At 46.9% G+C, this 21547-nt stretch overlaps 1 protein-coding gene across 2 annotated transcripts in view; it reads left to right on the top strand.

Annotated features, from left to right (window-relative positions):
- Positions 1 to 21547, top strand: part of VPS45 (vacuolar protein sorting 45 homolog) — a 57530-nt gene that overhangs the window by 10004 nt on the left and 25979 nt on the right. The window contains exons 1-13 of one of the 2 annotated variants that reach the window (XM_083477139.1): positions 1115 to 1384; positions 3139 to 3273; positions 4131 to 4191; positions 6100 to 6179; positions 8365 to 8433; positions 9174 to 9311; positions 10873 to 10983; positions 13342 to 13476; positions 14715 to 14828; positions 15129 to 15296; positions 18690 to 18848; positions 21102 to 21209; positions 21313 to 21434. In XM_083477139.1, the coding sequence (XP_083333265.1) occupies positions 1292 to 1384; positions 3139 to 3273; positions 4131 to 4191; positions 6100 to 6179; positions 8365 to 8433; positions 9174 to 9311; positions 10873 to 10983; positions 13342 to 13476; positions 14715 to 14828; positions 15129 to 15296; positions 18690 to 18848; positions 21102 to 21209; positions 21313 to 21434 (1493 nt within the window). In that variant the 5' untranslated portion in view covers positions 1115 to 1291. Of the gene's footprint in view, positions 1 to 1114; positions 1385 to 3138; positions 3274 to 4130; positions 4192 to 6099; positions 6180 to 8364; positions 8434 to 9173; positions 9312 to 10872; positions 10984 to 13341; positions 13477 to 14714; positions 14829 to 15128; positions 15297 to 18689; positions 18849 to 21101; positions 21210 to 21312; positions 21435 to 21547 lie in introns of those variants that run through there. The other variant, XM_083477140.1, reaches the window with a different exon arrangement.

Genomic DNA, 21547 nt, shown 5'->3' with positions numbered 1-21547 from the left:
GGCGTTTCCGTGCGCTGCTCTGGTTCGCCAGAAGCGGCTTAGTCATGCCGGCCACATGACCCGGAAGCTGTACACCGGCTCCCTCAGCCAACAAAGCGAGATGAGTGCTGCAACCCCAGAGTCGGCCACCACTGGACCTAATGGTCAGGGGTCCCTTTACCTTTGTGCTATGCTCAGCAATGCATCTGAATGCCGCTCGCTGGAAACACCAGGAGAGGAGGCTTGGGTCTTGAGTTCGGATCCTGCCCATGGGCTTCCCATGGGGGCTGTGAGGACAGGATGCGGGGACCCCTTTGGCCTGATCCTTACCTCCTCTTCTACGGAAATTAAGTAGTTTTCTTCCCGGGAGGGAAACCCCATTGACCAGGGAGAGACCAGAGCCAGATTTAGGCTTGATGAGGCCCTAAGCTACTGAAGGTAATGGGGCCCTTTATATGTCCAGCTGCCCTTTGTCAACAACAAATTGTCCTGTTTTGTTGTGCTGAATATATGCTATATGGTAATTTATGGATCTAATAGGTATCTCAAGCCATTTGCACATGTTACCATGCAACCAGTCCATGCAGAATGTGTTGTTGTTTAGTCGCGTCCGACTGTTCATGACCCCTTGGACCAGAGCACGCCAGGCACTCCTGTCTTCCACTGCCTCCCGCAGTTTGGTCAAACTCATGCTAGAAGCTTCGAGAACACTGTCCAACCATCTCGTCCTCCGCCGTCCCCTTCTCCTTGTGCCCTCCATCTTTCCCAACATCAGGGTCTTTTCCTGGGAGTCTTCTCTTCTCATCAGGTGGCCAAAGTCTTGGAGCCTCAGCTTCAGGATCTGTCCTTCCAGTGAGCACTCAGGGCTGATTTCCTTCAGAATGGAGAGGTTTGATCTTGCAATCCATGGGACTCTCAAGAGTCTCCTCCAGCACCAGAATTCAAAAGCATCAATACTCCCAAGAAAGAAAAGCAAACTCGCTTAGCGACTCCTCCGGTCTGAAAGCGCCCCCTGCCGGCGCGGTGCGGAATCACGGAATGAGATTTGCTCCTTTGCAAACCCAGCCTTGCAATGTCAGCCCGGGAGGCGGCGGCGGCGCGGAGGCTTCTGGGAGATGTAGTCTCCCTCTGCTTGCAGCTGCAGCCGAGTCAGCTGGAGAACTACAGCTCCCAGGGTTGCAAGAGCCAAGAGAGAGAGAGGAAGAGAAATTGGGTAGCTCTTCCAGGCTTGGTGCAAGGAAGGAAAAAAAGGGGGATCCTGTTTAGTTGCATTTCTTTGCAAAAAATTAAGGGGTTTGCACCGGGAGGGAAAATGAACGTGGTCTTTGCAGTCAAGCAGTACATCGCCAAGATGATCGAGGAAAGCGGGACAGGCATGAAGGTGCTTCTGATGGACAAAGAGACGGTGAGCTCGGAAAGGGGGAGGGAGGAACGCAGGAACGCGCCAGGTACCCTTGCTCCATCCAGACCAGTGTTGCCAGCACGGGCTGGCAGCAGCAGCGGCTCTCCAGGGGTTTCAGGGTAATTCCCGACCCCTTCAGGGATGGAGCCGGGGATATGTTGCATGCCAAACGGGGGCTCTTTGGCACTCAGATCCAGCCCATCCCCTAAAACTGAAACCAAGATTCTAGACCTCATGGGGGATCTAAATGGACTGATTTGAACAGGTGAGCAGGTGAGGGTGGCTTGTACTGAAATCATTGGCCCATGGGGGCTTAGTGATGTCTACACTGGCTGGCAGTGGCTGGCCAGAGTCTCAGGGAGGAGATGCCACTGGAATTCGAACCCAGGACCGTCTGGATGGAATTCAGGGTGACAGGCAAAGTTCTCCGGTGATTCTGCGTTGCAGCTGTTGGTTGGGGCTTTGCTCAAAGTGATGTCTGCAGGCTTGCAACATCCCACTTACGGTATACGGCCTCGATCCTGTATACCTGAAGGAGAGTCTCCACCTCCATTGTCCAGCCTGGACACTGAGGTCCAGCTCTGAGGGCCTTCTGGCAGTTCCCTTGCTGCGAGAAGTGAGATTACAGTGAACCAGACAGAGGGCCTTCTCGGTGGTGGCACCCGCCCTGTGGAACGCCCTCCCAGCAGATGTCAAAGAGATAAACAACTATTTTACTTTTAAAAGACAACTGAAGGCGGCCCTGTTTAGGGAAGTCTTTAATGTCTGATGCTGTATTGTTTTAATATTTGGTTGGAAGCCACCCAGTGTGGCTGGGGAAACCCAACCAGATGGGCGGGGTATAAATAATACAATATTATTATTATTATTATTGTTGTTGTTGTTGTTGTTTAGCTGATTTCCAGCACTGACCTCTTGTGTTTCCTCATTTCAATTGGGCAAAATTGATCTTTCTTTCCCCTGAATGTTGGACTTGATGGCCTTTTGGGGGGGGGTCCCTTGTAACTTCGCAGTTTTGTGAATTGGAGACCCCCTGCTCTAATGGACTGCACCCCCTCCATTGTGTCTCCATGGCCCCCTAGGTGGTGCTGGACTCCAACTCCCAGCAAGCCTGACACGATGGGAGTTCGAGTCCTGCAACATCAGAGTCCTTCAGTAGAAGACCCTTCTCTTAATAATAATAATAATTTATTATTTTACCCCACCCATCTGGCTGGGTTTCCCCAGCCACTCTGAGCAGCTTCCAACAAAAGATTAAAATGCAATAATTCATCAAATATTAAAAGCTTCCCTAAACAGGGCTTCAGATGTCTTCTAAAAGTCAAATAGTTGTTTATTTCCTTGACATCTGATGGGAGGGCGGGCACCACCACCGAGAAGACCCCTTTCCTGGTTCCCTGTAACTTTGCTTCTCGAAGTGAGGGAACCGCCAGAAGGCCCTCGGTGCTGGACCTCAGTGTCCGAGCAGAATGATGGCCCGCCACCCTCCCAGACCTTCTTGGTGGGGACAAGGGAGCGGGCCTTCTCGGTGGTGGCTCCCCACAGACAACTTTGGAGCTCCCTCCCTGGAGAAGCCAGACTGGCTCCCTCCTTGCTGTTCTTTGACCAGCAGGTGAAGACTGTTCATTATTGGGAAATAATCCATAAGGAATTGAAAAAAAAAATCCAATTTAAAAATCCAATTTAAATTTTAAAAAATCCGATTTTTCAATTATATATTTTTTTTAATCATTGATTTTTATCTACCCTTCCCGCAGACCAGTATCGTGAGCATGGTGTACACGCAGTCTGAGATCCTGCAGAAGGAGGTCTACCTCTTTGAGCGCATCGATTCAGCCAATCGGGAGAACATGAAGCACCTGAAGGCCATCTGCTTCTTGAGACCCACAAAGGTGAGACAGGGCAAAAGGGAGCCTGCGCCAGAGGTGGGGAAACATCTGGTAGAGCCATCCAGATGTTTTGGGCTCACCTCTCCCCATTAGCCTTCAGGTCCCTGGAGCTTGCATGTTTATTGATTTCAAACCAGAGTGGATTTGGTTCAAACCACTAGTCAGTAAGACTTGATTTAGATCATTTTTTTTTACAGAAATACTCATTTTTGCTGGTATAATCTTAATATTCACAACCAGATGAAGGTTTGATTTTTGCAATAATAAATTTTCAGAGTGGTTTTTACGGCTATATCAAAAATTACTGATTTGGTTATACTATTAGAAATACATTGACAGATAATTATGAAATTATTGTGAGGTTTAATAAGTGAACTGTTTATATTTGGACAACTTTCCTGCTGTACTTTATGGGAAGGAGAAAAATAATCACTTCCTTAATAACAATTTATTTAACTAAAACAATAACATAGCATATGTATCCATGTTTGTTAAACGATTACAAAAAAAAACTTGGGCTGAGTTTTAGCATACATGAAAAACTTAAATCCTCATTTCCTGATGGATAGCCTTTGGACTATAATGTAACTTAAACAGAAAACGATATTTAGAAAGGTTTTTCCTCCAAAAGCATTTTATTTAAAAATCCAATTTAAATCCAAAAAAAATCTGATTTTTTGATATATTTTTAAAAAACATTGATTTTTATCCACCCTGTTTCAAACCCTAAAGGCGGGCGACGACCATCAAATATATAGCTATATAAAACACCTTGAAAATTACCAGAAGTGCTTTCCGTAACTGGTTTAAGGACTTAATTTCTCACCTCACTGTGGTGTCTGGATGAATTGTCCTTTCAGGAAAACGTGGATTACCTCATCCAGGAACTGCGACGTCCGAAATACAGCACCTATTTTATTTGTAAGTACGGAAAGCCTCTCGGTGTGTTGCGTTTTCTTGGCAGCGCGGCGTAGTGGTTAAAGCTGGACCTGGGAAAGATTCGGATTCAAATCCCCCCACTTGGTCATGAAATTCCCTGCCGTCTCTCAGCCTAGTAACCAAACAATTTAACCCCTGTATTGCCAACAGTAGTCAGTAATATCCAAGGCAACACAATGACCAAATACAATGATACAATATCAATATACACTCTTTATATAATATGAAATACATGAAATCACATAAACAGAAAACTTAGGAATCTCTGAAAGCCACAAAATAGGCACTCTTAATGGATTCTCTTGAAAACATAAAACCAAATAAACATAAGTCTTATAAGTCTCTGAAATTCTTTGAAGACAATGCAAGTCTCTGAAAGAAGCAAAGGGTCAGATTCTTATCTGTTTTGGGGGGACAGGAGGCGGGCAGGTGTGGAGGATTCCCTGGTCCTGAATGGGGTAACTGTGCCCCTGAAGGACCAGGTGCGCAGCCTGGGAGTCATTTTGAACTCACAGCTGTCCATGGAGGCGCAGGTTAATTCTGTGTCCAGGGCGGCTGTCTACCAGCTCCATCTGGTACGCAGGCTGAGACCCTTCCTGCCCGCAGACTGTCTTGCCAGATTGGTGCATGCTCTGGTTATCTCCCGCTTGGACTACTGCAATGCGCTCTATGTGGGGCTACCTTTGAAGGTGACCCGGAAACTACAACTAATCCAGAATGCGGCAGCTAGACTGGGGAGTGGGAGCGGCCGCCGAGACCATATAACTCCGGTCTTGAAAGACCTACACTGGCTCCCAGTACGTTTCCGAGCATGTTATAGATTTCGGTTGTGCTTGCTTTTTTATGCATGTGTTACCTGCCTTGGACCTATCCTTTGAGAGAAAGGCGCATCTTTTAAAAATAAGCGATGCTCATTGATCGCTGCATTAACCACAAATGTTCGGTTATTTTGGGATGGCGTGAGCTGACCCAGACAGGCCTCTAGAGGTCATCCTCGCCTTACACAATCGCCCCGATGGAGCACAACAGCTGCTTGGTTTGCAGCCTAAGGCTGATTTTGGCCCTGCTGCTGGAAGACTTTGATGGGGAGAAAGGCAAGAGGGGTAGGACCCATGGACTATATGGAACTTGCCGAACTGACTGGGAGACTCCGAGACCAGAGGAAGAAGATTGGAAGAAGTTTAAAGAATATCTGAAAAAAATATGTTAATATTTAAATCTTAGAATAGCTTCGGAAGTGGATACAGGATGTGGGGTTAGAAGTAGAAGACAGTGTATTTTAAAATAGTATTATTTGTAAAGGATAATATGTGAAGATTATTATGGTAAAAGTAAGTGTGTTTAAAAAAATGGTTAAAAATTATGATATATGTAAACTGCTAAAGATGAGGTAAAATGAAAATCAGATGGGGGGACTTGGGGAAGCTCACCTAACAATGTTTAGAAAAAAATAAGGATAAGACAAGAATTTGTTTGTACAGTGGTACCTCAGGTTAAGTACTTAATTCGTTCCGGAGGTCCATACTTAACCTGAAACTGTTCTTAACCTGAAGCACCACTTTAGCTAATGGGGCCTCCTGCTGCCACTGCTGCAATTTCTGTTCTCATCCTGAAGCAAAGTTCTTAACCCGAGGTACTATTTCTGGGTCAGCAGAGTCTGTAACCTGAAGCATATGTAACCTGAAGCGTATGTAACCCGAGGTACCACTGTATTGTTTGTTTTTCTGTTTGTGTTGTTTATTTGCGTTATAAAATGAATTTAAAAAATGGGGGGGGGGGAGAGTGGGTAGGGCCCACCGTGGAACAGATCCATATCCCACCCAGCGACCACTGTTTCCCCCTTCTGTCTCTCGCTTATCCTGCTTCCTTTCTCTCCCTGCCTCCTTCCAGATTTCAGCAACGTCATCAGCAAGAGCAACGTCAAGTCTCTGGCCGAGGCGGACGAGCAGGAAGTTGTGGCAGAAGTCCAGGTATGTCTACGGTCAACGAGCCACAAGTCCAGGAAGTCTCTTGGCTTCCTTTTTTAAAAAAAAAATTATTTCTACTTTTCAGGTTTATACATTCCACTAATTTTAGAATCATATCGACATTTCTAAACTTGGCTTCCTTCCCCCTCTTTCAGCGGCTCCTTAAATTTATTTTTAACATCTTCTGCATATCCACATTAACTTAATTTAGTCATTTATTCATCTTCTTTAAATATATACAGTCGGACCTTGGGTCCCGAACGCCTTGCGAGTCGAACGTTTTGGCTCCCAAACATTGCAGAATCGGAAGTGTGTGTTCTGGTTTGCAAACATTATTTTGGAACCTGAATGTCCGATGCAGTTTACGTGGCTTCTGATTGGCTGCAGGAGCTTCCTGCAGCCAATCAGAATCCGCACCTTGGTTTCCTAAAGTTTCGGAAGTCAAACGGTCTTCCGGAACGGATTCCGTTTGACTTTTGAGGTGCTACTGTACTCTTATGAAATTGCATGTTATTACAATAATCTTGTCAATGATCTTATCTGTTTACAATTTAACTGTAAATAATTCTGTAAACTGTTTCCATTCTTCTACAAAAAAAAGTTATGTTGATTTCTTATTCTTCCAGTAAGTTTCATCGTTTCTGCATATTCCATCAGTTTTTGTATCTCTGGGCTTCCTTTTTGAGGAAAGGCTCCCTGCTGAATGAGGGAATTAAATTTATAGCCTGTAGTGCATTAAAAGAAAATACTATGAAAATGATGTATAGGTGGTATTTAACACCAACTAAATTGGCTAAAATGTGTAAGATAAAAAAAAAGGAATGTTGGAAATGTAAAGAAAAAGAAGGAAATTTCTATCACATGCTGGACTTGTAGCAAAGTAAAAACCTTCTGGGATTTGATTAGTAATGAATTAAAGAAAATGTACAAAAGTACATTTGTTAAAAAACCAGAAGCATTTTTACTGGGTATAGTAGGGGAGAAAGAAACAAAAAATGGAAGCAACAGGAACTTCCAACAATTGAAGAGTGGCAGATGAAGAAGATGGAATATGCAGAACTGGCGAAGCAGACCGGGGAAATCCAAAACCTGTGTGATCAAGCTTTCCAAAAAGACTGGGGTAAATTTATGCAGTATTTAAAGGACAATTGTAAACAATCAACAACACTAGCAGGATTGAATGAAGACAACTTGCAATGTTGATGACCCTACCTATTTACATTTTCCTTAAAAATGGACAACGGGAATTGTATAATGTAAAGAGGAAGAAGTATAAATGCGAGGACATTATAAACAATTATGGTAACCATGAGACTTGGGTGGGGGGTGGGAGTTGAGTACCTCATATGAGCAAAAATAGGGTGAAAAATGAGGAAGTGCTTATAAACTGTAAAATGGAAAACTTAATAAAATATTATAAAAAAAAGAAAGTATCACTGCTGCTCTGGAGATGTAGAGGCGGACTGGTGCTGTTGCAGTATAATTTGGTGCCCTTAAGCCTCTCCCCTTGCCCAACTCTTCATGATGCATGAGGCAGGCAATCCTATTCTCGTCGAATATAATAATAATAATAATAATAATAATAATAATAATAATAATAATAATAATAATTTATTATTTATCCCCCGCCCATCTGGCTGAGTTTCCCCAGCCACTCTAGGCGGCTTTTGACAAAATATTAAAATACAGTAATACACCAAACATTAAAAGCTTCCCTTCAGATGTCTTCTAAAAGTCTGGTAGTTGTTGTTCTCTTTGACATCTGGTGGGAGGGTGTTCCACAGGGCTGGTGCCACTACTGAGAAGACCCTCTGCCTGCGTCCCTGTAACTTGGCTTCTCGCAGTGAGGGAACTGCCAGAAGGCCCTCGGTGCTGGACCTCAGTGTCCGGGTAGAAAGATGGGGGTGGAGATGCTCCTTCGGTATACTGGGCTGAGGCCATTTAGGACTTTAAAGGTTGGCACCAACACTTTGAATTGTGCTCGGAAACGTCCTGGGAGCCAGTGTAGGTCTTTCAAGATTGGCGGCCGCTCCCACTCACCAGTTTAGCTGCCGCAGTGACAAACCCTGCCCCTGCTTTATACCCAACCTCGCTTTGCCACACGTTGACACCGGGCCTGGTCACTGGAGTTAAATAGCTTCTTGGGCATTGCTATGACACTGAGTCTCTCCTGTTTCTCGCCTGTCAGGAATTCTACGGAGACTACATCGCCGTGAACCCGCACGTGTTCTCTCTCAACATCTCTGTCTGCTGTCAGGTAGGTGGTGTGAGAGGTAAATTCCAGGCCTCCGCACAACTCTCAGACCAGTTCCCAGGATTCTTCAGGGGAAACTGTGGCCGTCCAAAGGGGTGTGATAACTGCGTCAAATGTCTGGAGGCTTCAAAAGTCACCTAGCAGCAGACTAAGCAAGATGTTTTGTTATAGGAGAGCCGTCTTGTCATGGGTTCATTGCAGGGGGTTGGACCAGATGACCCCCGGAGTCCCTTCCGACGCAGGTGGCGCTGTGGTCTAAACCACTGAGCCTCTTGGGCTTGCCGATCAGAAGGTCGGCGGTTTGAATCACCATGACGGTGGTGAGCTCCTGTTGCTCTGTCCCAGCTCCTGCCAACCTAGCAGTTCGAAAGCACACCAGTGCAAGTAGATAAATAGGTACCACTGCGGCGGGAAGGTAAACGGCGTTTCCGTGCGCTGCTCTGGTTTGCCAGAAGCGGCTTAGTCATGCTGGCCACATGACCCGGAAGCTGTACGCCGGCTCCCTCGGCCAATAAAACGAGATGAGCGCCGCAACCCCAGAGTCGGCCACGACTGGACCTAATGGTCAGGCGTTCCTTTACTTAATCCCCATGTTACACCCCCCCAAACTACATCAGTAATACATCATGAAGATCACGGGGTGTTAACGGAACATCAGGTGGCAGTGTGCAAATGTAATAAATGAAATAAAACCAAACAGGCCTTGCTCGGCTCTCATTGATCTTTTCGCCATATTTTTTTAGGGCCACAGCTGGGACCAGACTCAGCTCTCCAGGACCACCCAAGGCTTGACCGCTCTGCTCCTGTCCCTGAAGAAATGCCCCATGATCCGCTACCAGCTCTCTTCTGAACCAGCGAAGAGGCTGGCAGAGTGCGTCAAGGTTCGTTCCTATTTAGTAAAAGTATTTGTATGACACTGCCTAGTGAATTATTATTATTTTTTAAAGAGAACATCAGGGCAGTGCTCAACAAAGTGCATGCGATAAATCGTAAAGCGCCATTGCCTCTTCCACAAGTCTCTCAAGAAATTAGGGATAAGTAACATCTAATTTGGGACGCGGGTGGCGCTGTGGGTTAAACCACAGAGCCTAGGGCTTGCTGATCAGAAGGTCGGCGGTTCAAATCCTCAGGACGGGGTGAGTTCCCGTTGCTCGGTCCCTGCCCCTGCCAACCTAGCAGTTTGAAAGCACCTCAAAGTGCAAGTAGATAAATAGGTACCGCTCTGGCGGGAAGGTAAACAGCGTTTCCATGCGCTGCTCTGGTTTGCCAGAAGCAGCTTAGTCTTGCTGGCCACATAACCCAGAAGCTGTACGCCAGCTCCTTTGGTCAGTAAAGCAAAATGAGCGCCGCAACTCCAGAGTTGTCCACGACTGGACATAATGGTCAGGGGTCCCTTCACCTTTACCTTTAACATCTAATTCAGAGCTTTCCAAACTGTGTATCGTGATGTGTTTTGTGTGTCGGAAGCAGTGGGCAGGTGTGTTGTGTCACACAAACGCTCCCAGCCCTCCTCCTGGGGCTGGAAATGGGTTAGTTTAACCTCTGGTTTGCTAGTAAAACTGAATTACCGTGTCACGAAGTGATGCGTGTCTAAAAAGTGTGTCGTCAACATGAAAAGTTTGGAAAGCCCTGATCTGATTGGTTGGAAATGTTTCTTGATGTAACACACAGCTTTTTATTCTCAGCAGTCCTTGTGCCTCTGGCGGTCTCTCAGCTGTTGTGTTTCTCTAGATCCTGCAAGTCACGAGCGCCACACTTTTTGCTCTCTCGTTTCTCAGGACGGCACCTTGCACTTACCTGTCTATCTTACTGGAAATATCTGGATAACCAGCTTTATCATTTCTTCTGTTGACTGTATGATCCCGTGCCAACCTTGGTTCGGTTCGGTTTCGTTTTTATGTGCTTGCTCTATTTAGTTTTTTGGGTTATATGTTTATTAAAACAAAAAAAAACTGTTTTATTTGAACTTGGGGCCCATCTAGCTTAGTACAGTGGTACCTCGGGTTACATACGCTTCAGGTTACAGACTCCACTAACCCAGAAATAGTACCTCAGGTTAAGAACTTTGCTTCAGGGTGAGAACAGAAATCGTGCTCCGGCGGCAGCAGGAGGCCCCATTACCTAAAGTGGTGCTTCAGGTTAAGAACAGTTTCAGGTTAGGAACGGACCTCCGGAACGAATTTAGTACTTAACCCGAGGCACCACTGTACTGCCTACACTGGCTGGCAGCAGTAGCTTTCTAGATTTCAGGCAGGGGGGCCCCTGGAGACTGAACCTGCAGGACAAGCAATTGCTCTCCCACTGAGCCAAAAAAGGTCACAGGCGAGTCTTTTTTGCCTTCCAGTGCCGGGGTAGAAAAACTAAGTTTGCAATCCCTGTGCAGGGGACCTTTGTACACCTTAACTACCTGGCTAGCCTATTCCTTTCCTCCCCTCCAAACAGCAAGTGATCACGAAAGAGTATGAGCTTTTTGACTTCCGTCGCACCGAAGTCCCTCCGTTGCTGCTGCTCCTGGACCGCTCGGATGACGCCATCACTCCGCTCCTGAACCAGGTGAGAGCCTCCCTGTCGCCTTGAAGCTGTCTTTAAATGGGAATCTGGGAATGCCTTCTGCCTGGGAGGAGGAGGAGGTGTCGGAAGCCAGAGAGGTAACAGATCTTAGCGAGCGGAGAGTCTGTGGCAAAGAGCAGTCCGGAGGTGGGAGGCCAAGAGGCAGAGATAAGAGGCACAGGTGTCTCCCCCTCCTGCTGCAGCAAGCTCCCCTCCCGCCTGGGCTCCCAAGACCAGGAGAGGCATGAAACGGGAGGAGCAAAGGCAGGTGTGCCGGCATAGTCTCAGATTGCTTGGGAAAACCTCCAGAGAGGATGGAACTTAGTCCCCACAACTGCCTCATAGGCAGGGCCATCTTATATGTATATATTTTTATTGAACAGTTTTAACAAACAGATTATCAATCAATATTACCATTTACATTTCCCCCCCTTTTTATCCCCTCCCCCCCTCCCCGGACTTCCTTCAGCTCCTCTCTCTGGTTTCTTTGCATATATTATCCTCTGCATATTGTAAAATTGTACATATCATTGCCTTATTTATCACATAAGGCAGGGCCGCCTTTACCCAGGGGTGGAAGGGGTGCAGGGCATCCGGGCGCTGAATTCTGGGGGGCATCTGGTGCCCGCCGCTGAAGCCGCCGCAGCTCTTATCTACGAGTTATGAAATAATAAATAATTTTGATCAAGCTAGAAAAACAAAATACATATTGTCAGGGAACTGCCATCGCAGTCAGGAGTGGAGGAAGGGCTCCCGAGCGATGCCGGAGGTGGTCCCAGCAGGAAAGGAGGGGACTCAGTGACCGGGGAAGGAAATCAGCGTTACACCAGGGAGAAAGGCGGGCGGAGGCGGGCTTCGGAGGGATGGCTCCAGGACTCTTCGCCAGAGACCAGTGGGGAGAGCATTGGTCCTCCACTGCCCACACCCACCCTGCGCAGAAGACTTCCGCGCAGGGAGGCTAGGCGGAGACTATCCGTCAAGGAACTTTTATGTTGGAAGAAGTTCAGGAAACGCCCACTGACGGATTCTGCCAGTGACGGAGACAGACGCGGAATCAGGACTGTCCAGCCAGGGAAAGGTTTTTCCAGGCAACCTCGCCGAGAGTGGCGGCAACTTACGCACAAGCAACCCCTAATTCCCATTACACATGTATACCTAGGTAATACCGAAATGTATGCCTATTGTTTCACTAAAGGACTTTCGACGTTGTGTGCTCATTTACCAAAGATGCACTGCGGCAGCGGCAATGGTCATTCACAACAGTGGCACTTCTCAGACTCAACGCTGCCGCTTGTCATTCTCAATGGTGTCGTGCACGCAAAATTAACTAAATTTGGAGACGCTGGGCGGATCTTTGCACCCCGGCGGCGCATATGGTAAAGACGGCCTTGCTCATAGGGGCAAGACCTACTGCTTATTGGCCTGGCACTCCTGATAAAGAGTTCGCCTACTCGGTGTGATTTATTGCTGGCCCGCCCAAACACTAAACCAAGCGCCACTCGTCCATCTAGATCAGCATTGCCTACACTGGCTGGCAGTGTCATGGTCCAGTTCATGGGCGATCCAAGTCCCAGCTGGGGACGTCAGGACCAGGGGGAAGATGGTGGGGTGGGAGCAGGAACGGGGGTCCAGAAGTCAGCAGTCAGGAAGCCAAGAGTCCGAGGGTCAGAGAGCTGGGAGTCATGAAGTCAGGGGTCCGAGGGTCAAGAAGCAAGGAGTCACGAAGTCAGAGGTCCGAGGGTCAAGAAGCAAGGAGTCACGAAGTCAGGGGTCCGAGGGTCAAGAAGCAAGGAGTCACGAAGTCAGGGGTCCGAGGGTCAAGAAGCGAGGAGTCACAAAGTCAGGGGTCCGAGGGTCAAGAAGCAGGGAGTCACGAAGTCAGGGGTCCGAGGGTCAGGAAGCAAGGAGTCACGAAGTCAGGGGTCCGAGGGTCAAGAAGCAAGGAGTCACGAAGTCAGGGGTCCAAGGGTCAGGAAGCAAGGAGTCACGAAGTCAGGGGTCCGAGGATCAAGAAGCGAGGAGTCAAACACAACAAGGCAGGGAATGTGTTGCTGTGGCAAAGAGCTGAAAGGAAATGCTGACCTTATATCCCTTCCCGGCTCTTGCCACCAGGTGCAGTGAGTTACCAATCGGCCTCACCTGTGCGGCCGTGCCTTGCCTCTTCAGAACAAACTTAGGAAGGCCCCAGTCTTGGTCACAGGGCCTGGCTTCTGCACGCACCCCCGACAGGCAGCAGCTCCCCGGGGTTTCAGATGGAGATGTTTAGAGATGCCTGCGAAAGTCCCAATGATCCTTTTCCTAAATTTTGGAACTTTTCTTGCTTCTGTTTACTCTGCTGACTCTCTTTTCCTCTCTGCGTAGTGGACATATCAGGCAATGGTCCATGAGCTGCTTGGGATTAACAACAACCGCATCGATCTCTCGCGAGTCCCAGGCATAAGTAAGGACCTCCGGGAGGTGGTCTTGTCGGCCGAGAATGACGAGTTTTACGCCAACGTAAATCTTTTATAATGTACCTTTTATCACATGTGGTGGTCATGTAGGCTTTCTGGGAAATGATATACAACGAACTGAAAAAAATGTTTTAAATAACTTTTGTTTAAAACAAAACAAAACCCAGCAGTCTTTTTGTTAGGAATTATAGGTACTGATATCCCAAAGGAACAGAAAAGACTCTTTATGTATGCGACAACAGCAGCATAAATTCTATTAGCCCAGAGATGGAAGGGAGAAAGAGTCCCTGTCAGAGAGGGATGGCAAACCAAGCTGTTAAGACTACGGTGAAATAGCAAAACTGACTGGAAAGCTCAGGGGCCAAGAAGACAAGAAATTCAATAAAAAATGAGGGGGAAATTATAATTTATTTAGGAGACCACTGTAAGCAGATGAAAACATTTTCAGGATTTTACTCTCACTTGTAATGGATCAAATACTATGGACAATATGGATACAGTGGAACCTTGGTTCTCAAACGCCTTGGTACTCAAACAACTTGGAACCCAAACACTGCAAACCCGGAAGTAAGTGTTCCACTTTGCGAACTTTTTTCGGAAGCCAAACATGCTCCATTTTTAGTGTTGCACTTCCATTTTGAATGTTACGCTGAGGTCTGTCTGTTTTTGCTATTTATTTGCGTTTTTGTTTTTGCGGCTCTTTTTGTTTTTGTGACTGTGTGCAACCCAGTTCAGCTACTGACTGATTGACTGTGTAACTGCAGTACATTGTCTGTTGCTTTCATTGTATGGATCAACTGTCTCGTTAGATAGTAAAATTCATGTTAAATTGCTGTTTTGGAGGTTGTTTTTTTAAGAGTCCGGAACAGATTAACCCACTTTGCATTACTTTCTCTGGGAAAGCGCGCCTTGGTTTTGGAACGCTTTGGTTTTGGAACGGACTTCTGGAACAGATTAAGTTTGAGGACCGAGGTACCACTGTAGATATAAAATACAGATTATGAAATAATACGCAGTTGAAAATCTTGACAATAGGACCCATGGAGGGGATGGGGAAGAAGTCCCAAGATTCAGAGTAATCTCTTTATATGGATATTTATTTGGTATGGTTATAAATTTATATTCGTAAAATCAAATACAAACCGTTTTTTTAAAAAAAAGTATTTTGGGGACCGCTCTGTAGGATGATGGACGAGATGCTGGGGCCCCCTTTGGCTTCTTCTAGCAACATCCAGACCCCCCTGACATTTCCTTCGATCAGCTGCTTTTTCTTGTTTGCAGAACATGTACCTAAACTTTGCGGAAATCGGAAGCAACATCAAGAACCTAATGGAAGACTTCCAGCGGAGGAAGCCTAAGGAGCAGCAGAAGCTGGAATCCATTGCAGACATGAAGGTAGCTTGGAATAGTAATAATAATAATAATAATAATAATATTTTATTTATATCCCACCCTCCCCAGCCGAGATCTGGCTCAGAGCGGCTAACAACAATAAAATAATACAGCATTCTAGGGGAAGGCCATCAGCAAGCGCTTGCCCAGGAGCAGGGAGCTTGCAAGACTTTTGGACCGGGGGGAATGGCAGACCAAGTTAATGGAATATGCAGAAATGGCGAGACTGAACTGACGGGAAAGCTCAGAAACCATGAAGCTCAAGTATTGAGATGTCCTCTCCCCTTCCTCTCCATCCTTCAGGCCTTTGTGGAGAATTACCCTCAGTTCAAGAAGATGTCCGGCACCGTTTCCAAGCACGTCACGGTGGTGGGGGAGCTGTCCCGGCTGGTGAGCGAGAGGAACTTGCTAGAAGCCTCGGAGGTGGAGCAGGAGCTCGCCTGCCAGAACGATCACTCCAGCGCTTTGCAGGTACCCACAGCCCCGAGGATGGAGCCTTCTCCAAAACCCTAAATAAATAAATCCCCTCTTGGCGCACTGTACATATAATAATAATAATAATAATAATAATAATAATAATAATAATAATATTTATATCCCGTTCTCCCAAGCCAAAGCCAGGCTCAGAGCAGCTAACAACAATAAAAGTACAGTGGTACCTCTGGATTCGAACAGGATCCGTTCCGGAGCCCCGTTCGCATCCTGAAGCGAACGCAACCCGTGTCCGCGTTTCTGCACGGGTCGCGATTTGCCGCTTCAGCGCATGCGCGTGACGTCATTTTTAGCGCATGCGCGAGCGGCGAAACCCAGAAGTAACGCGCTCCATTAATTCCGGGTCGCCGTGGAGTGCAACCCAAAAATATTCATCCTGAAGCATATTTAACCCGAGGTATGACTGTAACACAGCATTCTAAAACCAATTCATTCTAAAATCAATTCAGAATCAAACTAATGGCAACCATTGGGCTAGAGTTCTGTGAGGATTACTGAAGGAAGGGGTCAAACTGTGCCTTGGCCAAAGGCCTGGTGGAACAGCTCCGTCTTGCAGGCCCTGCGGAAAGATCTCAAGTCCTGCAGGGCCCTAGTCTCTTGGGACAGAGCGTTCCACCAAGTCGGGGCCAGTACTGAAAAGGCCCTGGCTTTGGTTGAGGCCAGCCTAACCTCCCTGTGACCCGGGACCTCCAAGATGTTTTTGTTTGAAGACCGTAAGGTCCTCCATGGGACATACCAGGAGAGGCGGTCCCGTAGGTACGAGGGTCCTAGGCCGTATAGGGCTTTAAAGGTTAAAACCAGCACTTTAAACCTGACCCTGTACTCCACCGGGAGCCAGTGCAGCTGGTATAGCACCGGGCGAATGTGATCCCGTGCCGCGGAAGCATTAGTATGCATCCGATTTTCCCAGCCCAGCTCAGAGATGTTAACAGATTCTTTTTGGTTTATAGACCCAAAACCAAACCCTGACTTCGGATCATGGCTTGCTGGCAGAAAACAAACCACAGTTCTAGGCTGGCTTCACCATTCCAAACGAAACAAACCACAGTTTAGTGTTCCCTGTGAGCCAGATACGCTCGTGTGTTTCTGTTTCTGTCTAATCTTCCAGTCTTTCAGACTCCAGTAATGTTGGGGGTGCTTTTGGCGATATCTAACCTGCTTTTCAGTTGACGGGCGCGTTCTCAGCTTTCAAAAGCTCAGAAATGACCAGGGCTAAAAAGCGAAAAGAAGAAATAATCGGGGTTCCATTCTGTGTTCTTAAAGATTCTCCTTCTCTGGATCCTGTCCCCCACCCACTGCCCTAAATCCTGGGATCTTTCAGAAAAATGCTGCTTTTATATAAAGAATTTATTTGGGGCAGTGGAGATACTTTCTAATTTTATTTTGGGGAAAAAGCTTCACAAGGAATCCTCTGTCTGCCTCCGGAGCTTAGATGGGACGTCTGTTCCTTCCGTAACCCGTAGAATTCATAGACTGACCCCGCCAGCTGACACCACATCAGTAGGGATGAATTAGGGTTGTCGGCTGTTAACAATGCAGCCCTTTTTACGAGGACCCTTCCGGCGCCTCCAGGGGTCTAGATGGGCAGGGAGGTTGAAACGGATGGGGTTAGATGCCATCGGGGCAGACACTTCTGCGAGGATCTCAGCTTCCGACCACAGGGAAACTCTCTTTTCTGAACTTTAAGCTGAATTCTCAAGCTGCTATGGGGCTCAGAAATGCCTCCGTAGATAAGATGGGGGAATGTCCTTGGCAGTGGGGGGGGGGGGAATGCGCTCTGCACGAACTCAGAGGCAGCCTTCTGCAAGAAGGCTCCCAAGCCAGCCCTCCCGATTCAGCTGGAGATCTTTGCGTCGAGAAAAGGCTTGGACCTAAGAGTACCCCGAGCCTTTGAACCACCCCAAAATCTGCAGATGGAAGGCGGTATACAAATTTAATATAAGAATAATAAATGCGGAATTCAGATTGTAGTACGAGCAAGATGCAATGAAACAAGCAATGAAATTACAGTTGAAAATCCAGCACAGTCCATTGCATCGGCTGTAAGAGGTTGCTCTCCCAAGTGGCCAGCGATTCACCTTGCTGATTTTCAGGCCATCTCTGTGGCCGAAAACGTTTGAGAAGCAAGGCCTCTGATGGCTTTGGAAGGGGAGGGAGCCATCCCATCCGGATAGTTTATGTGAAGCATTTAAGTCGGCCTTTCCCAACCAAGGCATCTTCCTGACGCTAGATCTAAGTCCATTCATTTCCATGCTTAAACTCTGAGCAGAGCTAACACTGGGTTTCATCCACCGTGTTATCTAGACACAAATCTGCAGGGTAATAAATAAAAATGTATTATTTATACTCTGCCCATCTGGCTGGGTTTCCCTAGCCACTCTGGGCGGCTTCCAACAAAATATTAAAAATAAATTAAAACACCAGTCATTACTTCCCTAAACTGTGCTGCCTTCAAATGTCTTCTAAAAGTCAGATAGTTGTTCATTTCATTGGCATCTGGTGGAAGGGTGTTCCATAGGGCGGGTGCCACTACCGAAAAGGCCCTCTGCCTGGTTCCCTGTAACTTGGCTTCTCGCAGTGAGGGAACCACCAGAAGGCCCTCGGAGCTGGACCTCAGTGTACAGGCAGAATAATGGGGGTGGAGACGCTCCTTCGGGTATACTGGGCCGAGGCCGTTTAGGGCTTTAAAGGTCAGCACCAACACTTTGAATTGTGCTCAGAAACGTACTGGGAGCCAATGTAGGTCTTTCAAGAGCAGTGTTATGTGGTCTCGGCAGCCGCTCCCAGTCACCAGTCTAGCTGCCACATTCTGGATTAGTTGCAGTTTCCAGGTCACCTTCAAAGGTAGCCCCACGTAGAGCGCATTGCATTACAGTGGTACCTCAGGTTAAGAACTTAATCCATTCCGGAGGTCCATTCTTAACCTGAAATTGTTCTTAATCTGAGGTACCACTTTAGCTAATGGGGCCTCCTACTGCCGCCGCATGATTTCTGTTCTCATCCTGAAGCAAAGTTCTTAACCTGAGGTACTATTTCTGCGTTAGCGGAGTCTATAACCTGAAGCGTCTGTAACCCAAGGTACCACTGTACTAAGCTAGATGGGCCCCAAGTTCAAATAAAACAGTTTTTTTGTTTTAATAAACATATAACCCAAAAAACTAAATAGAGCAAGCACATAAAAACGAAACCGAACTGAACCAAGGTTGGCACGGGATCATGTAGTCTAAGCAAGAGATAACCAGAGCGTGCACCGCTCTGGCGAGACAGTTTGTGGGCAGGTAGGGTCTCAGCCTGCGTATCTGATGGAGCTGGTAGGCAGGATGCCCTGTCATTGTCATCCCCAAAAAAAACGCCTCGTCTCTCCTTCTGCAGAACATCCGCCGGCTCTTGCAGAACCCCAAAGTGAGCGAGCTGGATGCCACCCGCCTGGTGATGCTGTATGCCCTTCACTACGAGAGGCACAGCAGCAACAGCCTCCCGGGACTCATGACAGAGCTGAGGAACCGAGGGGTCTCCGAGAAACACCGGAAGGTGGGTAGTGGTCCCGAGCCCTCCAGGGGGCGCGGAGAACCTGTCCTTAGGAGCAAAGGCTGTGGAGTGGGTCCAAAAATTGCTACTGCTTCAAACATGCGTTATCGCTTTGGTTTTGTTTCATTGTTTTGCATTCTCATTTTGGTTTTATTATTTTGTACTTACTTCGGGGGTTTATTTTATTCTTGTTTTGTTTTGTTTTTTGTTTTTTCAAAAAAATATTATTAAGTTTTCCATGATTATACCACATAGCCAAACTAATAACACAAAAAGAAAGGGGGGGGGGAGGAACAGAAAATACATTTTTTTAAAAAGAAAACAGTACAATAAACATCTTATCCACCACCATACAAGAAATAAACAATAAGAACAAAATTAATCCTTTAAAGATCCATGCTTATTTACATATTGGTTGACTTCCTCCATTCCCTTCCTTCTGAATTTCCATGTATCTTATGTAACAGCTTTCCAATATCATTCTTAAACCAAAATATTTCCAATTTTTATCTTTTCTTACTTCGTTTTGTATTTTCTGTTGTCAACTGCCCTGGAATCCTTTCGATGAAGCGTGGTATACAAACTTGATTAATAATAATAATAACAGTAAGCATTTGAATGATTTCTGTGTATGATAACAAAGTAACAGGATATAAAAGTATCTAAGAAACTTTAGGATAACCAAAACATAACAAAACCATTATTTGTACTACTGGAAAATAGCAATGAGGAATACACTGGGGTTGACGGGAAGTCATAGGTAGTAAAACAAAAATGTATGATGAAATGAACTGTATAGGAACAGATGGGCATATTTTTGTGCTTTTTTGAAGTATCATACATACAAATCTTTTGTTATCATTTAAACTCAATAAAGGTGAGGGGGAGGGGAAAAAAATAATAATAATCAGTGCTTTTTTTCTTTAAAAAATGTTTAGGGGTGCTCTCATTTTGACTCCAGAAAATCACCATTTTATAGTTCAAATCGGGGGGAATAAATCTAGTAAATACAACAAAACTGACCAATCGCCGTGCTAGATTCCAACTCCTACTTCACATATTAAACGCTCGCTTCTGTCTGAGACTCAGGAAACACCGTGACAGGAATTGAGGCCGCCGTCGGGGATAGCGACGGAACTGTGACGATTCACTATGCTAGAGAAGAAACTAATTTTTAAATTATTTTTAGTTTCTTCTCTCGTTAGATTCACAAAATGTTTAGGGGTGTGCGTCCCCCTGTGTCCCCCCAGGAAAAAACCCACTGATGGTAATATGTAATAATAATAGTAAGAATTATTTATACCCCGCCCATCTGGCTGGGTTTCCCCAGCCACTCTTCCAACAAAGGTTAAAAGTACATTAAAACCTCCCTAAACAGGGCTGCCTTCAGATGTCTTCTAAAACGTCAGATAGTTGTTTTTGACATCTGATGGGAGGGCGTTCCACAGGGCGGGCTCCACCACCGAGAAGGCCCTCTGCCTGGTTCCCTGTAACCTCACTTCTAGCAGCGAGGGAACCGCCAGAAGGCCCTCGGAGCTGGACCTCAGCGTCCGGGCTGAACGATGGGGGTGGAGACACTCCTTCAGGTCTACTGGACCGAGGCCGTTTAGGGCTTTCAAGGTCAGCACCAACACTTTGAATTGTGCCTGGAAACGTACTGGGAGCCAATGTAGGTCTTTCAAGACCGGTGTTAGATAGGCTGTCTCTGAATCTGGAGGTATCGGGCCAAAGGAAGCCCACCCAGTCCGGCCTCCTGTTCTCCCATTGGCTAAATACCCCTGAGAACCTAGGAATCGAGATAGACTGCCCCTGACCCTGGAGGTTCCATCAGAGCAGAAGAAGATCCCTGCTGAATCAGACCTGAAAGTGGGCCCATCTAGTCTCTTGTAGGTCATAATAATGTTTGTCTAGTTGGCGGCTTCCATGTTTCTGCTGGATGTGGCTGGTTAAACCATGGAACGAACTCCCACAGGACGCAGGGATGGCCGCTAACCCAGACGGCTCTGAAAGTCAAGGAATGGACAAATTCAGGGAGGAGGAAGAGGGCTGTCGAGGGCTCCTAGCCAGCAGAACTGCTCTCCACAGCAATGCTTCTGAATCCAAATTTCTGGAAGCTACAGGAGAGGACCCTTGTTCTTGAATTCTGCTTTTTGGCTTCCCATTGGGGCGTCTGGTCAGCCACTGTGAGAACAGGATCCTGGCCTGGTTGGGTCTGGCAGGCTCTTCTTACGCTTTGCTCTTTCCCTTCCGGCTCAGCTGGTGTCGGCCGTCGTAGAATATGGAGGCAAGCGTGTTCGTGGGAGCGACCTCTTCAACTCCAAGGATGCTGTCGCCATCACCAAGCAGTTCCTCAAAGGACTAAAGGTGGGGGCCGTTCTTCCAGATAACCATGGTTTTTATTTTTGCCTCCTTGCTGAGCCCGGAGAGAGCATTCGCTTTTCCCTCTTGTGTTTCCTTCTTCCAATAGGGCGTCGAAAACGTCTACACCCAACACCAGCCATTGCTGCACGAGACTCTGGACCAGCTGATCAAGGGCAAACTAAAAGACAACCAGTACCCCTACCTTGGCCCCAGCACCCTCCGCGACAGGTAAGGGTGGCAGGCGTGGTCTTTCCTAGCTGGGGATGCCTTCAGGGGCTGGATCTGGGACCATGCAGAAGCCAGGTGATCTATAGACCAGTGAGCTGCTAAAAAAGAAAGTA

This window comes from Podarcis liolepis (assembly GCF_965112155.1).
Source record: "Podarcis liolepis genome assembly, chromosome: 15".
Lineage (NCBI taxonomy): Eukaryota > Metazoa > Chordata > Lepidosauria > Squamata > Lacertidae > Podarcis > Podarcis liolepis.
This window is presented reverse-complemented; position numbering and strand designations above follow the sequence as displayed.